Source organism: Armigeres subalbatus, chromosome 2 (genome assembly GCF_024139115.2).
Source record: "Armigeres subalbatus isolate Guangzhou_Male chromosome 2, GZ_Asu_2, whole genome shotgun sequence".
Lineage (NCBI taxonomy): Eukaryota > Metazoa > Arthropoda > Insecta > Diptera > Culicidae > Armigeres > Armigeres subalbatus.
Genome location: NC_085140.1, coordinates 497,796 through 516,592, shown reverse-complemented (window position 1 = coordinate 516,592; position 18,797 = coordinate 497,796). Strand labels below are relative to the sequence as shown.

Below are 18,797 nucleotides of genomic sequence, written 5' to 3'. Positions count from 1 at the left end.
AACAAAATGTCACTCATTTTTCGGGCACTTATCCTCAACCGATTTGCTCGCAACAAGTGGCATTCGACGCAGAATCCAAAAATACAAATTCATACGAAAAAATCGCGTAAAAAATGTCACTCATTTTTCGGACACTTGCCCTCAACCGATTTGCTCGCAACAAATTGCATTCGTCGCAGAATCCTGTCCCATTGATTCCTATTTGAAATTGGCCAGATCGAACAATGGGATCGAAAGTTATGGCCAAAATACAAAATCATACAAAAAAATCGCGTAAAAAATGTCACTCATTTTTCGGGCACTTATCCTCAACCGATTTGCTCGCAACAAGTTGCATGCGACGCAGAATCCTGTCCCATTGTTTCCTATTTGAAATTGGCCAGATCGGAGTATGGGATCGAAAGTTATGGCCAAAATACAAAATCATACGAAAAAATCGCGTGAAAATGTCACTCATTTTTCGGGCACTTATCCTCAACCGATTTGCTCACAACAAGTTGCATTCGTTGTTTCCTATTGAAAATTGGCCATATCAGACTATGGGATCGAAAGTTATATCATTTTTGCCTTTTTGCCTTTCTCGTATACAAAGTATACGTAAAGGCTATATGTTCGCTCCAAAAACGAACTTTTTACAGGAGTCCCGGTGACCCATAGTGTTATATACCGATCGACTCTGCTCGACGAATTGAAGTGATGTCTGTGTGTATGTGTGTGTGTATGTGTGTGTGTATGTGTGTGTATGTGTGTGTATGTGTGTGTATGTGTGTGCGCAAAATAATCTCACTCATTTTTCAGGCACTTATCATTAACCGATTTGCTCGCAACAAGTTGCATTCGACGCGGAATCTTGTCCCATTGTTTCGTATTGGAAATTGGCCGAATCGGACTATGGGCTTCGGAGTTATGGCCAAAATATATTTTTTTACAACAAAAAATCTCACTCACTTTTTAGACACTTACTCTTAGCTGATTTACTCGCAACAAGTTCCATTCAACGCAGAATCTTGTCCCATTGTTTCGTATTGAAAATTGGACAGATCGGACTATGGGTTTCGAAGTTATGGCCAAAATCCACTTTTTCACATGATAAACACGTACAAAATTCTCACTCATTTTTCAGGCACTTATCCTTAACAAATTTTCTCGCAACAAGTTGCATTCAACGCCGAATCTTGTCCCATTATTTCGTATTGAAAATTGGCGGAATCGGACTATGGGATTCGGAGTTATGGCCAAAATACATTTCAAAATCTCACTCATTTTAGTCACATATGTACCCTCAGTTGATTTGCTCACAAGAAGTTGCATTCGGTGCAGAATCCGGTCCCATTGTTTCCTGTTGAAAATTGGCCGGATCGAACTATAGGCTCAGAAGATATGGTCAAAATACTTTTTTTTCACCAAGTGCGTAGAAATTACTCACTCGAAAGAAACGAGAAAGGCACCATCACCGCAAGGTGGATTAATCTGGGTTTTTTACATAAGAAACACGTATAAAATTCTCATTCATTTTTCAGGCACTTATCCTAAACTGATTTGCTCGCAACAAATTGCATTCGACGCGGAGTTCTTGCCCATTATTTCGAATTGAAAATTGGTTTAATCGGACTATGGGATTCGGAGTTATGGATATAATACATTTTTTTACAAGACAAATTCTAACTCATTTTTTAGGCACTGGACTTCATCTCATAGCTCCGATATTGGTCTGACGAAAAACAAAGCAATGAAAAGGTATTTGGTTTGTTTATTATTTTTGTGATTTTTTTCTGCAGTGAGCACGCATGTTATCAAAAAGAAGCGACGATATTAGTGCCATATTTCCTTATTTCGCGATGAGATGAATATATGTTCAGTGAGATGGAAAACGGAACAGTTTCCCTATCTGTATCCGATTTGTTCGCAACAAGTTGCATTCGACGCAGAATTCTGTCCCATTGTTTCCCATTAGAAATTGGCCAGATCGAACTATGGGCTCAGAAGTAATGGTCAAAATATTGTAGGGTGCTGTCAATACGATACACCGCGCGGCTGTTGTAATGTTTCCAAAAGCGCATTTGCATAAGATTCCACGCGGCGTTTCCCATTCGAAAGGAACAACCGCACCCTAGGAAACGCCGTATTGTTATCTCCCCACAAGAATCGAGTATATGGGCAGCAAAAAGCGCGGTGCGTCGTTTCCTTTGGAGAGCGCCGCGTGTACTTTTGGGCAAATGCGTTAATACTATTTTTATAACACACGAGAAAGGCTCCATCACCGTTAGGTGGATTAATCTGGGTTTATAAAAGAGTGATTTGAATTTTTTCCTTGGATACATCTCGCACTGCCCCCTTAATTAGGATTGATTTCCGCTAAGTGTCAGATCTGTTTAATGGACTGATTAGGAAACATCCATATCTTACGTAACGCTTGTGGGCGGAAGGGAGGATTGAGAGAATGTAACGATCCAAACATTTTTTTAGATGCTTCATTCAAAAAGTGTGACATAAGAGGGTTGAAAATACACCCAGTCCTTTTTTTACACGATTGGGTTTAGTCGGTGCGTTATGTAATTAATGATTCTTCCCTCATGACAAAAAGTATTCCATTTACAGGAACTGAATAGATATGAACATTACTATTACCCATCATTTATCTACCAACAAAAGGTCTCATTCCATTTTTGCTTAATTGATCAGAGCATCTATTGAACCATGAATGACGATAGGTTTGTATCATTTACATGTTCTACATCATGAGTATAATTTCTTACCTTCTCATGGTGCGTTCATCATTTGCACTTTCATTTCCCACGGTAGTAGTCAGAGTTATGATTGGTTCTGAAAGTTTTATTTTGTTTTTGAGAAGGTACAATTGAAAGATTTTTTTATAATGTGCATAAATAACGTTACTATTATTCTATAGGGTATACTGGTTATGTACTGGTATCAGTATGTTTTATTTTTTCATCAGATCGTGCCGAATCCTACTGCAATCTTTCCTGTTTAATAACCTATTCTTTACAATCGATACAGCATAGTACGTGCAACAAAAAATGTATTTGTTATCTAATATAATGATATTTTGTATTTTCTGCCATTCACAGTCTCCACTGGAATACCACATTCCCAGCAGTGAGTGTGTGCCAGATTTTAAACGATGAAACCATGGCAGGGTTACTTGAAAGGTAAGCTCGGCAGTCACAAAACAATGTTCACGGTTTCACTGATCCCTGCTTGAATGGTACTTGATGTGAATATTGAATCAGTGCAAGTAAAATGAACCCTTTTTCAATTTTACTCTCAATGAATGACCATTCCATACTATGTTTCATCTCAAAAAAGTAAATGTTTCATGTGTTGCAGAGAAATGGGATCTAACCGCGACTACAGGCTGGACAATGTCATGTCCGACATTGCTTTTTATGCAGGCACCTGCTACTCGTGTGAACACTGCAACTCTGGGCAGTTGAATTGTCCGGAGAATTTTTCCACCATCATTGACACATACCGATTTCAGTGTCATTCGCTCATATCGAATTGCTCTTGGTTGGGGCGACCATTCGACTGCTGCCAGCTCTTTCATCCATTGGAGACTGAGTTCGGAATTTGCTACAGTATCAATTCACAGAATAGTCAGCCCAAAGCAGCGCCAAAACTAATAAATAACCGATACACTGGTCCAGGCGAGCTACGATTCAAGGTGAATGAAGATCTGCAAGTCTATTTGCACGATGAACATTCTGTTCCCTATGGACATATCGACCGCACGTTGAAAGAAAATGTGCTGTGGGGAATGAACAAGGAGATAATTTTCAAAGTAATCGAATTAGAAAATAACGAAAATGTACACGACATTGCAATCGAACGGAGAGATTGCCGGTTTCCATGGGAAATTCCCGACCAGTGTACGTGATTACGATGATTCCATGTCAACAAGTGATCCAATGACTTTTCTGTTTGTTTTTCCAGCGCTTCAACTTTACAACAGCTACAGCTTTTCATCTTGTGCCGTAGAGTGCTCCATAGTGGCACAAATTGCGCTCTGCAATTGCTCCAACCATTTAATGCCCCGGGCCGGCAAGCCTACCAAAATGTGTGACTACAAAGGACTGACATGTTTGACGGAAAAAATAGGTGCTAACAAAACTCATTTAGTAAGATGCATTGGGATCATAAAATCAAGTTTTCCACTTTATATTTCCTTGTTTCCATCCACTTTAATTTTTCCTTTATTTTTTTTATTGATTTTTTACTGCTTCTATCATATTACAGAGTTGTAGGTATTTAAAGCATGTCGACGTTAAACTAGTAGAACAAATTGTTACCGTTACGTAACTATTGCTAATTTAAATAATAAAAATAAAAAAAAAAGTGTTAATTTTGTTAGTTTGTTAATTGTAATATCTATTCTAAATGTTAGTAAAATTATTAGTTAAAATTGTTACGTTAATATTGTTGATATAATTAATTTAAAAATCACTCATAAGCTAAAAAAAGAACAAAATTTGTTAAACACAATACATTTACACTGAACACAACTAGACGTTACATATGAAAATAATGAGCCAAAGGGAATAAAAAGTATTGCCGCACTGGATACGACGACTACGGTATAAGAAAGGAAAAAGGGAAAAGGAGGTATGAGCTACTGGGTTGCATTTAGCTAAAGTCTTTTCTGATCTAGAGCGCCAAGTGAGAAGGTAGAAAAGTTTTGAAAGTTATCCGTTACCCACCAAGCACAGTCTAAAGCTTATAGCTCAAGTATAATCCCATATCGGGGATTTTACCTATTATTCGGAATCAGGTATGCTATAAATTGAGGCCGAAATTAGCAATCAAACCCCAGTAGCCAATTTCATACTTAACCCCTAACCCTACTACCAGGACCCGTTAACGTTCGCCTGAGAAGTACTGGTGAGACCGCTCCCCCCGGAAGGCCTTTTATAATCGTGGATCACCCGAAAGTCCAGGGAAAGAATCCGAGGACATTGTTGGGACCGCACCGTTGATTCCGTCCAGACAATCGACGTCAAAGGAACAATCGGGTAATTCACCCGTTTTCGCCGCCTGTAGGGCATTCTGAGCTGCCGTCGAATCATCCATCCGATCGGTGGCCCGTTCCCCTGATAAACCATTCCGGGATCCCGAAGAGCTCCAGCATTGGCCGGCCGCAACTACACGCCACACAGACACACACACACAACCGTAAGTCAAAAAGAATATATATCAAAAAGAACAAGAACGTGTTTTACTTGTGTCCTTGACCAGCCCTGTAAGCCGACCCTAAGAGTCCCATGCCCTGGGCCAGGTCCTTCCGACCCGCTCAGTAATAATTGACGCCCAACTAAAATAGCTCTGGTCAAGGATTCAAGGAAAAACTCTATCAGAGTGATCAAGAAAACTAGGATATCAAATTAGTGAAATTAACACGTGCAAAAATTAGGTTATCCAATTCACCAAAAATTATATCAATGGTGTAGTTCTATCCGGTATCACCGATTTGTTCTCATCCGTAAAGTGATAAATTTCTAGATATCATACTACTAGTGCGCGAACACTCTCAAAAGCTTACAGTGTTGCAGTGTTTGCACCAAATAGCGAAAATTAGGAAACGGTATTTTTCAGTATAGCAATTTTGTTAATGGGTCTTGATTCGACTAATTACCCTATACAGTAAATGACTCACGGAAAAAATAGTTTGCTTGTGTTCAATTAATTACAATCGTACACACAATAGCTTGCTTTCAATCCCGAAATAGCCACCGAGCAGTGGAACAATGATGGATCTACAAACAATGTACGCTTCGATGGATGTCTCCCATCTCTCGATCGATGAAGTTGAATACGAACTACTGATCAGGAACATTTTGTTTCACTTCGATGAACACGAAAGTATCAAGCGAAGAAAACTTAAAGATAGACTGAAAAGCGAGAAAGAGTCGAAAACGTTTGCGTTTTCCCAACCTTGGCGCGATGTCAATGAAGAATTAGTTACTATCAGTGCGAAAATAAAGGTAATAGGAGGCTTGCTCGAAAATCCGAAGACAGATGCTCGACAACGTCAGAAGTTAAAAACGCGATTAGTTCATTATCGAGTTCGAAACTATATCCTGTCCAAAGCTACAGGTGCGGATAGAATCAAGGAAGAAATCTTGAGAGTAGGGAGGTTGACTACCGAACTATTCGTGAAATTCTATCCGGAAGTTAACGAGACGGACAATCATTCAAAAGATACTGAACGACTTGAATCGGATTTGAACAATGTGCTAGAAGAGGTCAGAAGTGAAATAGAAACATTGAATGAAACAACTATGTCAGGTAGAGAGATAGAAGAGCAGTTAGAGCAGGAAGGAGCGACGAATCAAAATGATAGCTTCTAAAAGAAAGGAAATGAATGAGTCGGTTAGAAGATCAGAAGAAATTTTGAGAGTGCTGTCTGAGTATGAGGAAGGAAAGAAGGAAAATCCAAAGGAACTCATTTCGGTTTTCAAAAAGTTTGCTCAACAAACCACAGAACAGCAAAAGCACATGCGAGAAATTCAGATTGCCGAAGAGGAAAGAAAATGAGAGAAGCAAAAGATAGTGTAGAACGGAAAAGAGATTGGAGAAAGTGTTTATTAGTTTTAACGATCGGGTGAAAAAGAGCCGGATACGTCTCTGAAGAATGAACCAGAGACGTTTATACAGAGAGGGGAATTTTAAAGAGGAAGAAGAGGAAAAGAGTTGGATAGCAAGATAGGCTTTGATTTCAATTTGAATAGTTTAAAGCTAGACTCAAAGGGAGATAGCTCCGAGAATAGTACTGACATAGGAAGATCGAAATTGAAATCTAAAAGGATAAAGCTCCATCGAAAATAGGGAAAAGTCGTCCAAAAGAGAGTCGAAAAAGACATCGCAGACAAAGCTTCTCATCTGCATCTGAGGTTACATCAGTAACCGAAAGCTCCGATCACTCTAGTTCGGATAGTAGCTTAGAGTCCAATGTAGGACATAAAAGGAGAGAGGGAGGAGAGAAGGTAGAAGAAAGAGGGAATTGAAGAGAATTCCGGTAGCTGAATGGAGATTAAAGTATGATGGAAAAGATCAGGGAAGAAAGCTAACTGAGTTCCTAAAGGAAGTTAAAATGAGATGCATCTCTGAGGACATCACAGAGAAAGAGCTATACAGGAGTGCCATTCATCTTTTTGCGGGGCGCGCAAAAGACTGGTTCATTGAGGGAACCGAGAATAGGGATTTTCGGAATTGGCATGAGCTGAAAAAAGAATTAAAACGGGAATTTTTGCCACCCGATTTGGACTTTCAGCTGGAAGTACAAGCAACTGAGAGACGGCAGTCTAGGGGGGAAAAATTTACTGATTATCTTCACGATATGATGAAAATTTTCCATTCGATGACTCGTTCAATCTCGGACCGCAGGAAGTTCAATATCATCTGGCGTAATCTCCGGTTTGATTATAAGAACGCCATGACCGGTGCCGGAGTAAGATCTCTATCCAAACTGAAAAAGTATGGAAGAATTATTGACGAGAACAATTGGACAATGTTCCAAAAATCTCACGACAGTGTGGCCCGTGGTAGAAATGCCCAGGTCAATGAAGTTGCTGCAACGGATTTAACGAAGTCCAAAAGCACGTTCCAAAATTTGAATACGGCATCACGCGTATTCACTCGAAGCAAACCTAAAAATGAGTTCACAGAGAAATTCAAACCGTTAAGAGAAACTCAAAAAAGCTTCAGGGACACGAATGAGAATAATAATGTGATGGATCCAGTCGAGGGCTCTGTTAAGAGCACGCTTTCAGCGATGGCTGAAAAATACAGACGACCTCCCTTGGGCGTATGCTACAATTGCAGATTAAGCGGACACCATTACGCAGATTGTACGAAACCGAAAGGCAAATTTTGTAGGATTTGCGGGTTTGGTGATGTCATAACACCAGCTTGTCCCGTGTGTCAAAAAAACGTGGCGGATTCAGCATGAGGAGGCAAGCTGAAATAGATCGTCGAAATCCTCCAACTAATAAATGTGTCACTGAGAAGCTTTCAATGAGTGGGTTTGAACCGGTCTCTGATAACGATTATTCCCCCGTGTCCAGCGTGAACGAGCTTTTTGTTCGCGTCGATGGAGACACCTGGCCGTTTGTAAAAGTGAGTGTGTTTGACAGAGAAATAATCGGCCTTTTAGACAGTGGAGCACATCGGTCAGTTTTGGGGGCAGGGTGTAAAAAGCTCATAAGACTTTTGAAATTGAAAATATTTCCCTCAGACGTGCATGTTGAGACTGCATCAGGATCAACTGTCGAAGTTGAAGGTTTTGTGTATTTGCCCATCACCTTCAATAACGAAAACCGAATAATCAAGACTCTCGTGGCGCCCAAATTAAAAAGAAGATTAATTCTAGGTTTTAATGATTTTTGGAGAGCTTTCCAGATTCAGCCAGTGGTTTTGAGTCGAGAGTCTCGAAGAAGGGAGAAAGAGATGGAAGAAAACTTAAGAATAGAGGAATTAGAATGGGAAGTGAGCGAGGAAGAAGAGGGAAACTTGAGCGAGACACAAAAAGCTCAATTAGATAAGGTCAAACTTAAATTTAAAGTTGCCATTGAGGGGCAAATATTGGATGTAACATCTCTTGCAACTCATAAGATTGAGCTGAAGGATGAGTTCAAACTTTCGGCCCCCATCCGAATAAACCCCTATCCGACATCACCTGAGATGCAAAAACGCATCAATAAGGAACTCGATAAAATGCTACAACAACAAGTCATTGAGCCCAGCAAAAGTGAATGGTCACAAAGCACCGTCCCAGTAATTAAACCAACTGGGGATGTACGGTTGTGTTTAGACGCCAGGCGTCTAAATGAAAGAACCAAACGCGACGCTTATCCTCTCCCACACCAAGACAGAATATTAAGCAGACTGGGTGCAAGCAAGTACTTAACTACGATCGATTTGACGAAAGCGTTCTTACAAATACCGCTGCATCCAGAATCTCGCAAATACACTGCTTTCTCGGTGTTGGGGAGAGGATTGTTCCAGTTCACCAGACTTCCCTTCGGCCTAGTAAACAGTCCAGCCACATTAGCTAGGCTAATGGATGATGTTCTGGGATATGGTGAACTGGAACCGAATGTGTTCGTGTACCTCGACGACATTGTCGTGGTAAACGACACATTCGAAGCCCACATCCAAACATTATCAGAAGTCGCTCGCCGGTTGAAGGCTGCAAATCTGTCAATTAATCTGGACAAGTCCCGCTTTTGTTTGAGAGAATTACCTTATCTAGGTTACATCCTCTCAACCGAAGGACTGAAGCCAAACCCGGACCGTATCGAGGCCATAGTTAATTTCGAGAGACCGTCATCTCTGAAAGCACTACGCCGGTTTCTCGGGATGACAAATTATTATAGACGTTTTATTCCAGGATTTAGTGAGATATCAGCGCCTCTCACTGATCTCCTTAAGAAAAAACCAAAAACTCTCGTCTGGAATCCGAGAGCAGAACAAGCGTTCATGAGCTTGAAGGAAAGCTTAATCGCATCGCCCGTATTAGCCAATCCCAATTTCGACCTTCCCTTTCAAATTCAATCGGACGCAAGCGATAGTGCCATCGCTGCTATCCTGACTCAGCTGCATGGAGAAGGTGAGAAAATAATCGCTTATTTTTCTCAAAAGCTTTCGCCAGCTACAAACCCCTACGCAGCTTCAGACAAAGAAGGGTTGGCCGTTATATGTGCCCTTGAGAAATTTCGGCCGTACATAGAAGGGGCTCATTTCACTGTGGTCACGGATGCGTCTGCTCTCACTCACATCATGAGAGGCAAGTGGCGCACATCGTCTAGATTGAATAGATGGAGCATCCAGTTACAGGGTTACGACTTAGAGATACGGCACAGGCGTGGGAAGGATAACGTCATTCCAGACGCCCTGTCCTGTTCTCTGGAAGTTGCAGAAGTCCTTACTAATGGAGACGCATGGTACTCCAATATGTTCAGACAGGTGAAAAATTCTCCTGAAGGACAGTTGGATTTCAAAATTGAGAATCAACAATTGCTCAAACTAGTCCCAAACAAAACCGAAGTGCTCGACTATCGCCATGAATGGAAGCTCTGTATTCCAGAAAGCAAGAGAGAGCAAATACTTCAACAGGAGCACGATGGGTCTTTACATATCGGATATGAGAAGCTACTCGATAGGCTCAAATCTCGCTATTTCTGGCCTAGAATGGCAGATTATGCTAGAAAATATGTAGCTAAATGCAGAATATGCAAGGAGTGCAAGCCTAGCTCCATCTCACAACACCCAGCCATGGGGAATCAAAGGTTGACAACGAAACCGTTTCAAATTCTTGCGGTGGATTTTATTCAATCTTTACCGCGATCAAAATCTGGAAATATGCACTTATTTGTCATGCTCGATTTATTTTCGAAATGGACCGTGTTGGTCCCGGTCAGAAAAATATCGTCACCACTGATTGTGAAGATTCTCGAGGAACAGTGGTTTAGGCGTTATTCAGTTCCCGAGATCATTATCACTGATAATGCTACCAGTTTCCTAAGCCACGATTTCAAAAATTTTCTGACAAAGTATGGAGGAAACATTGGCGAATTCACGTCATCACCACAGGCAAATCCTGTTGAGCGATTAAATCGGAGCATAAATGCGTGTATTCGCACTTATGTGAAATCCGATCAGCGTCAATGGGACACCAAAATATCCGCAATCGAGCACACTATAAACAATACGCTACATTCATCTACGAGTTTCACTCCATATCGGGTCATATTTGGGCATGAAATCGTCACCACTGGCGAAGAGCACAGAATAGATCTTGATACTTCAGAACTATCTGAAAAAGAACGAGATAAGCAACGATTAAAGGTTGACAATGCAGTTTACGACCTTGTTCGTAAAAGTTTGGAGAAGGCTCATGACCGCAGTGCAAGAGCGTACAATCTTCGTTCTCAGAAATCTGCCCCTGTTTACCAGGTAGGCCAGCAAGTGTACAAAAGAAATTTTGCACAGTCGTCTGCTGGAGACAACTTTAATGCAAAGCTAGGGCCAGCGTATGTGCCATGCACTATTGTTTCGCGAAGAGGCACCAGCTCGTATGAGCTCTCCGACGAAAACGGCAAGAATCTAGGCATATTCTCTGCCGCAGATATTAAGCCTGGTATATCAGAATAATCAGCACTAATTTGTCCACTCTTTAGTCTTAGATTTTTGGGTTTTGTAGCACTACATTCACGGTTTATGGATAATTTATAGATACCGCATTCTCAGCTTGTCCGCGTCGGTTGATAGTGATAATAGGTAGTGTAGAAGGTCAAGATTAAATAGTATCGTCCATGGAGAGCAAATTAAGTTAGAGAGAGTGCGAAGTTGATGTGAACGAATGTAGATGTTTCTGTCGTCGGTCTGTCTCTTTCCGTTAAAAGTAGAATAACCAATACTCAATACTCGAACACATAAAGCAATAGTCTGTCGTTGTAAGGGATTGTAGCTTGTGAGCGAAGAACAAAACAGACCAGGGAAATATGCCTTTTAGTGACAAATTCTTCATCACAAATTTGCAGATAGTTTTTGGAACCGGTTTAATCTGCACTACAATTCTGATATCGACATCCGCCATACCAATTACCAATCACCCTCCAATGAAACATCGATCAGTTATGAAAAACGGGAAATAAGATCAGCATCAATTCGGTAAATTTGCATCATATTAGTTCGCAAGCAATGTTTTTGTTTTGGTCATCTTCCACGAACCATTACTGTTTTGGTTGACTAGAAGAAGGGAAGGCCATTTAACAGAATCGGAGATTTTGAAGCGGTACAGAAGGCATTCCGTGCATGAAAGGAATGAACTATCTGGTGGTTACTCGCGACAATGTCTGTTTTTGAGAAAGTCTAAAGCATGAAAGTTGCAACTCAAACCTGGTATGCTATTTATTTAGGTAAACTTTATAAAAATTAATTGATAATAAATTATGCAATTAATTTTGGGGAGAGATAGAGGGTGGTGTTACCGTTACGTAACTATTGCTAATTTAAATAATAAAAATAAAAAAAAAGTGTTAATTTTGTTAGTTTGTTAATTGTAATATCTATTCTAAATGTTAGTAAAATTATTAGTTAAAATTGTTACGTTAATATTGTTGATATAATTAATTTAAAAATCACTCATAAGCTAAAAAAAGAACAAAATTTGTTAAACACAATACATTTACACTGAACACAACTAGACGTTACATATGAAAATAATGAGCCAAAGGGAATAAAAAGTATTGCCACACTGGATACGACGACTACGGTATAAGAAAGGAAAAGGGAAAAGGAGGTATGAGCTACTGGGTTGCATTTAGCTAAAGTCTTTTCTGATCTAGAGCGCCAAGTGAGAAGGTAGAAAAGTTTTTGAAAGTTATCCGTTACCCACCAAGCACAGTCTAAAGCTTATAGCTCAAGTATAATCCCATATCGGGGATTTTACCTATTATTCGGAATCAGGTATGCTATAAATTGAGGCCGAAATTAGCAATCAAACCCCAGTAGCCAATTTCATACTTAACCCTAACCCTACTACCAGGACCCGTTAACGTTCGCCTGAGAAGTACTGGTGAGACCGCTCCCCCGGAAGGCCTTTTTATAATCGTGGATCACCCGAAAGTCCAGGGAAAGAATCCGAGGACATTGTTGGGACTGCACCGTTGATTCCGTCCAGACAATCGACGTCAAAGGGAACAATCGGGTAATTCACCCGTTTTCGCCGCCTGTAGGGCATTCTGAGCTGCCGTCGAATCATCCATCCGATCGGTGGCCCGTTCCCCTGATAAACCATTCCGGGATCCCGAAGAGCTCCAGCATTGGCCGGCCGCAACTACACGCCACACAGACACACACACACAACCGTAAGTCAAAAAGAATATATATCAAAAAGAACAAGAACGTGTTTTACTTGTGTCCTTGACCAGCCCTGTAAGCCGACCCTAAGAGTCCCATGCCCTGGGCCAGGTCCTTCCGACCCGCTCAGTAATAAAATCGACCAAAATATATGTATGAAGTAAAACACACAGATTATGATCTAGGATATTATTAGAGAACACATAGCCAATATACGAAATTTTTTTAAACATTTACATTTAAAAATAATAATATCAAAAAAGCGTAATTTTCGAAATGGAGATCAAAATATAACATAGGGAAGGTTCATGTAAAATCCTTATTTTAATTGACAATTGTTTTTTTTTCCTTAATTTTCAGTGGAACTGGGCCAGCGACGGAAACGATGCCCCTGTTTATCATCCTGTGTTGAACCGGAGTATTCCATTGTGCACAGCTCGGAGAGGTAAAATAAAACTTGAGTTATGTAGACAGACATCTGATCAAAATTTCCTAATTCAAAGCGAATTGGAGAGCGATAATAATGCAGTGACAATAAAAATGCTTTCGCTACCGGATATGAGATTCCTGAGAAACACCGTGAAAACCGAGACGGATTTATTCAGCAAGTTTCTACTAATCTAGTTGAATTTGAATCTTATTGAAACGTGCTTCTTCATTCCAGTTTCCTTGGGCGGTTTGATGGGTCTATTTTTCGGGATGTCTTTGTTGACTATCATTCACGCAATGTTGTATCCCATCCGCGGTTGCTGCAGTCGAAACGTGAAGTAAAAAGCATCCAGCAGCTTGTAAAATATTCTACGAAACATTGGAACCGTACTGGTTTCCTGAGCAACTTCACTGTGATGACTCTTTGTCGCTGTAATTACAAATAATCTTATTTCCCTCTCCATGGGAAGCCATGGCCTGTAGTTGGATATTGAAATAGGAAGTTATCATGACAAAACCGAAGATGGAATCTACAGATAATTCAATTGATTCGTGGTAAAGAAATAGCACCAACAAATATACTCTAGGAAACGACAAGCAGTTATCGACGGTCTTATTAAAAAGTTTTCATCGTTTCACAAGCTTCATGGAATGGCGTGAAAATGGCACAATTATTATTCGCGAACCTCGTGGCACAAGTATGAGTTACAATGTTGCTGTTCTATGAGATGCAAGCTATAACATTATTGTTATATATTTTTACTATCTCCCTGCAGTGAAAAGTTTAAAAGATTTTTCAAATTGCAATATGATGCGCGAATTGTGTTTGCATGTAGTTATCGCGTACTTTATGCATTTAACAGAAAAAATATGTTTTTCTTGATTGAAATAAGAAAACTTTCAGAGACATGATTATCAAAGTTCATATTATTTCAAAATAAAATAACGCCGCTTGGCATAATGTCGTTAGGAATAATGGTCGGTTTATATAATGGTTATTAGAACTGTGAGATTGATATGTCCGGCGGCCTAGAACATCATTTCCACCAAACGGACAATACGTGATAGTTCGATGCATGATAGAACAATGCCAAAATGTAGGTATCAGCGTCGGTTCAAGGGGCACGCTCGATTCAATTTAAGAGATTTGTGCCATCTGCTTCACTGCCTTTTGCAGCATTTACCTAACGGAAAAAAGTGAACAAATGTGAATGGGAAATTTAGGGAAGGGACCTTTGAAGGGGGCATACACCGCATAATCCTGCGTTAACCATGTGGAAAGATGCGTGGCTACAAAGCAGGACCATGCTGAAGGTGATCGATTTTTGATCCTGCACACTTAAATTTTTCCACCGATCTCGGCTGTGCAAATCTCGGTTTAAGTTCAAAAGCTGTAATATCGGCTGAATGGGCGTACGATTACGGTGGCTCCTTTGAGTGCCGCAGTAAACAAATTACTTTTTCAGCTGAGATATCAGCTGAAAGTCACGAACTGAGCGCTCGGCTGTGCGGATCTCGGCAAAAGAATGAAAAAATGCCGAGCTGAACTGAGTGTGTGGTCTAGGGAATTTTTGGGTTCCCTGGCGCTGGCATGCAGGTCTACTGGGCAATAGGTAGGAAAATATTGACATGATACTCGCTGCACATTCACCTAATCAAGTATAACAAAAAAAACTTCTGGGATGGAGGATATACGCCCTAGGGAGTGTAGTAGTTCTCGTTTTTTTAAACGGTATTCCGGGTGTAACGTGTACTAAGATCGAGGATAAATGAATGTACTTTTCGATCGCACGAAGCAGAAAAAAAAATGATGATCACGCGATCGTTCTGCGTACTAAACAAACACGACCGGATAGCATAGCATAGCATAGCATATGTGATTGCACAAATCGTGGGTGGCTATACAATGCTCAATTGAGCAATCTACTGTATACTGTCGCAAATTGGTACTTGGGATTAGTACCTTTTCCTATACAGTAGCAGTTGTATACCTGGTCACGTCCTTACAATCACGGAAGGAAGGGAAGGAATGTTAGTTCAACATCTACTAGTGAAGATGCAGGGAACCCATACTACCTTCATATATGTCTCGGGAAGGAAAATTTGTATTAGTGGGAAAGGTGAATAATAGGGAGCTCTATTCGACAATATAGACCGTTTGTCAATAACAGTATATCCGGTGTTGAACTTAATCTAGAATAAAAAAAACACCTAAATAAAGAATAAAAAAAATAAAAAATAACAGTATATGCTGTAAAAATAATAAAATATATTCATCAATTTACTTACGAACCGTCCTAAGGAAAAACAAAACACAAAATTTAGGCAAATCGCGCGATCGTTCTGCCGTCCGAAACAAGAGCCAACACGCACTGAACTAATTAACTTTATTACCGGCCGCGCAATGCAAAACACAAAATTTCGGCAAATCGCGCCATCGTTCTGCCGTCCGAAACAAGAGCCAACACGCACTGAACACCTAAACAAACACGACCGGATGCGCGTTAATTTTTTACTTGTAATTAATGTACTCACCTGCACGAAGCAGATTGAAATATTTTGTTCTTCGAGTCTCAGGAGCGTACTCGAGTCCCTCAGAAAAGCGCAGAAAGTTAAGGCAAGGTGATGTCCTTTTGTGCCTGCTATTCATACAAATGATTGATGACATTAAATCATTCACAACAAACGCCAAACGGATTTTTTTGCCTATATAATTTACGGACGTCGGAAAAAGACTTCACTCCTTATTGCTCTTTCAAGGGCACTAAAACGGATAAGAATAATATGTTGAGCTTTTAGTGGAATGTCCTGTTATATTTTAATGTTAAAAGACGAGATTGTACTATTCCATTTAAAATCTATCGATTGGTGGAATTAAATGGGATAGTACAAACTCGTCTTATGACAAGAATTTCACCAGGAGATCAGGGCAGTTGATGTTGTTCTGCAGTAGATCAAATAAGAAGAACCTCTGAAGAAGCATTCTCCTGCTATTGTGTATTCGAAAATTATTGGAGATCGTGGACGTGCGAAAGTGATAATGTTATGTCGAATTCGTTTTTAAAAAGTTCCAACCTAGGTTGGAACCAGTTCCAACCTAAGTGCTGTCAAAGTGTTCTTTTATTCGCTCAGGTTGGAACTAGGTTCGCACTAGTTCCAACCTGAGACGAGACCTGCAAAGACGGCTTCTTTTTCCTTGTTTTGACACTTGTTCTTCTTTTCATCACAGTTGACCATCGAGTTTCAACTGTTTCCTTGACTGTTTCACCTAAGCCCCGGGTGGACTCTTCTGAGCACAATAAAAGTGTAACAAATTCACGAATTAGTAAAATCATTTTCATAAGGATTTTCATACCGGGAACAAAACACACGTTTATAACTGATTATTAATAAGTTAAACGGATGATTTGGAATACTCGTTTAGGTCCAAAGTCTTCGTAGAACAAAATTCATGCGGAATATTTTATTTGGGATATGAATACTTTCACAAAAAAGCTGCTGGCTGCACCTGGCAGTTCGTGCCAGCAGTTGACTGGCAGCAGCTGAAATTATATTTTTACCTCCTTGCAAGTCCCGTCCCAGGTTCCAACACCAAAGCTGTCGGGTTCGCACTGTGTTGTTTCACGGTTTCGCACTAGGTTCACCAATACAACTGCACTTTAAGTGTCAAAACCATATGGGTGGAATAAACAAGCCGAAGGGAAATACAAACCAGAGTAAAAACGAAACTGTTTGTGCATTTAATAAAGAATGCGCATCGAAAGCCGTTTTCCGGAAATTGTTTATTCCCTATGATATTTGTCAACATTTGCATTATATTTAAATTCCCTTAGGACTTTTTTCAGTAATCCCAGGATAATTCGTTTTAAACGGAAATATTATATTGCAATTTGTTCCAAAATTCCCCTTTTAATTATTTCTTTAAGTAGTTCTTCAAAAATCACATGGAAATTCTTCAAAGAATTCTTATAATTCGTTCAGGTATTCCTCCTTGAAGTCTTGTATGCATTCCATTGCGAATTCTTCCCAGAATGCATTAGAGCAATATTTCAGGCATTCCTTCATAATATTTTTCCAGAAGTTCATCTGGAAATTCCTCCAAGAGTTCCTACGAAATTTCTTCCAAGAATTTCTCTGGAAGTTTCTCCAGGAATTCCTCTGGAAGTTCCTCCAGGAATTCCTCCCGAAGTTCCTCCGAAAGTTAATCCAGGAATCCTCCCAGCTATTCCTTCAGGAATTATTCCGGAAGCTCCTTCAGAAATTTCTACGGAAGTTTCTCCAGAAATTCCTCCGGAAGCTCCTTCAAAAATCCATGCGGAAGTTCCTTCAGAATTTTCCCGCTGGAATTCCTCCAGGAGTTCCTTCAGAAGTTCCTCCAGGAATTCCTCCGGAACTTTCTCCAGAAGTTCCTCCGGAAGTCCCTCCAGAAATTTCTTTGGAAGTTCTTCCAGGAATTCCTCCGGGAGTTCCTCCAGGAATTCCTCCAAAAGTTCCTCAAGGAATTCCTCCAAAAGTTCCTCCAGGAATTCCTCCGGAACATCCTTCAGAAGTACCTTCGGAAGTCCTTCCAGAAATTTCTCTGGATTTTCCTGCGGAAGTTCTTTCAGAAATTCCTCCGGAAATTTTTCCCAAAATTCCATCAGGAATTCCTTCGGATGTTCCTCCAATAATTTTCCCGGACGTTCTTTCGGAAGCTCTTCCAGGAATTGCTCCGAAAGCTCCTCCACGAATTTCTCGGGAGGTATCCTGAGAAATTTCGGGAGGGACTTCCGAAGGAATTTTTGGAGGGACTTCTGGAGGTATTCCTGGAGGAACTTCTAGAGGAACTTTCGGAATGAATTTCTGGAGGAACCACCGGAGGAATTCTTGGAGGAACAGCTGGAGCAATTCCTGGAGGACCTTCCGGAGGAATTCCTGGGAGAACTTCCGGAGGAACTACCGGAGGAATTTATGGTGGAACTTCCGGATGGATTTCTGGAGGAGCTTCTGGAGGAACTTCCGTAGGAGTTTCTGGAAGAACTTCCGGAGGAATACCTGGAGGAACAGCTGGTGGGATTCATGGATGAACTTTCGGAGGAATTCCTGAGAAATTCCTGAAGGTTCTAGAGGAATTCCTGGAGGAATCTCTGGAGGAACTTCTGGAAGATTTTCTGGAGCAACTTTCGGAGTAATTTCTGGAGGAACTTTCGGACGAATTCTTGGATGAACTTCCGGAGGAATACCTGGAGGAAATTTTGGAGTAACTTCCGGAGGAATTCCTGACGGTACTTCTGGAGGAACTCCTTAATGGATTTGAGTAGGATTTCATGAATGAATTTCCAAATGATTTACTGAAGGAACTTCCGGAAGAAGTTTTGAAGTATTTTTGGGAGGAATTCCTGAAGGAATGTTCCAAAGATTTTCTGAAGGAACTTCCGAAGGAAATTTTTAAGGAACTTCGGAACTTTCCTAACGAACTCCTGAGCTCCGAACGTAACTTCAGGAAGAAG

The 18,797-nt window shown here is 40.5% G+C and overlaps 1 protein-coding gene across 1 annotated transcript; it reads left to right on the top strand.

The window, feature by feature from the left end:
- The first annotated feature begins 2,835 nt into the window (after window positions 1–2,835).
- On the top strand, window positions 2,836–13,985 carry LOC134217384 (sodium channel protein Nach). The gene is made up of 8 exons (XM_062696130.1): window positions 2,836–2,851; window positions 2,909–3,022; window positions 3,090–3,170; window positions 3,349–3,890; window positions 3,955–4,119; window positions 13,240–13,324; window positions 13,383–13,483; window positions 13,544–13,985. Exons 2-8 carry the CDS (start codon window positions 2,937–2,939, stop codon window positions 13,648–13,650), a joined length of 1,167 nt encoding a protein of 388 aa, XP_062552114.1. The 5' UTR covers window positions 2,836–2,851; window positions 2,909–2,936; the 3' UTR covers window positions 13,651–13,985.
- The last annotated feature ends 4,812 nt before the right edge of the window (window positions 13,986–18,797 follow it).

Excerpts from the sequence above, each read along its gene's own strand:
- LOC134217384 (XM_062696130.1), top strand. The coding sequence starts at position 2,937 with ATGTTTTATTTTTTCATCAGATCGTGCCGAATCCTACTGCAATCTTTC. Across the intron at positions 3,171-3,348 it reads ATGGCAGGGTTACTTGAAAG|AGAAATGGGATCTAACCGCG; the intron begins GTAAGCTCGGCA and ends CATGTGTTGCAG. Across the intron at positions 3,891-3,954 it reads ATGGGAAATTCCCGACCAGT|CGCTTCAACTTTACAACAGC; the intron begins GTACGTGATTAC and ends TTGTTTTTCCAG.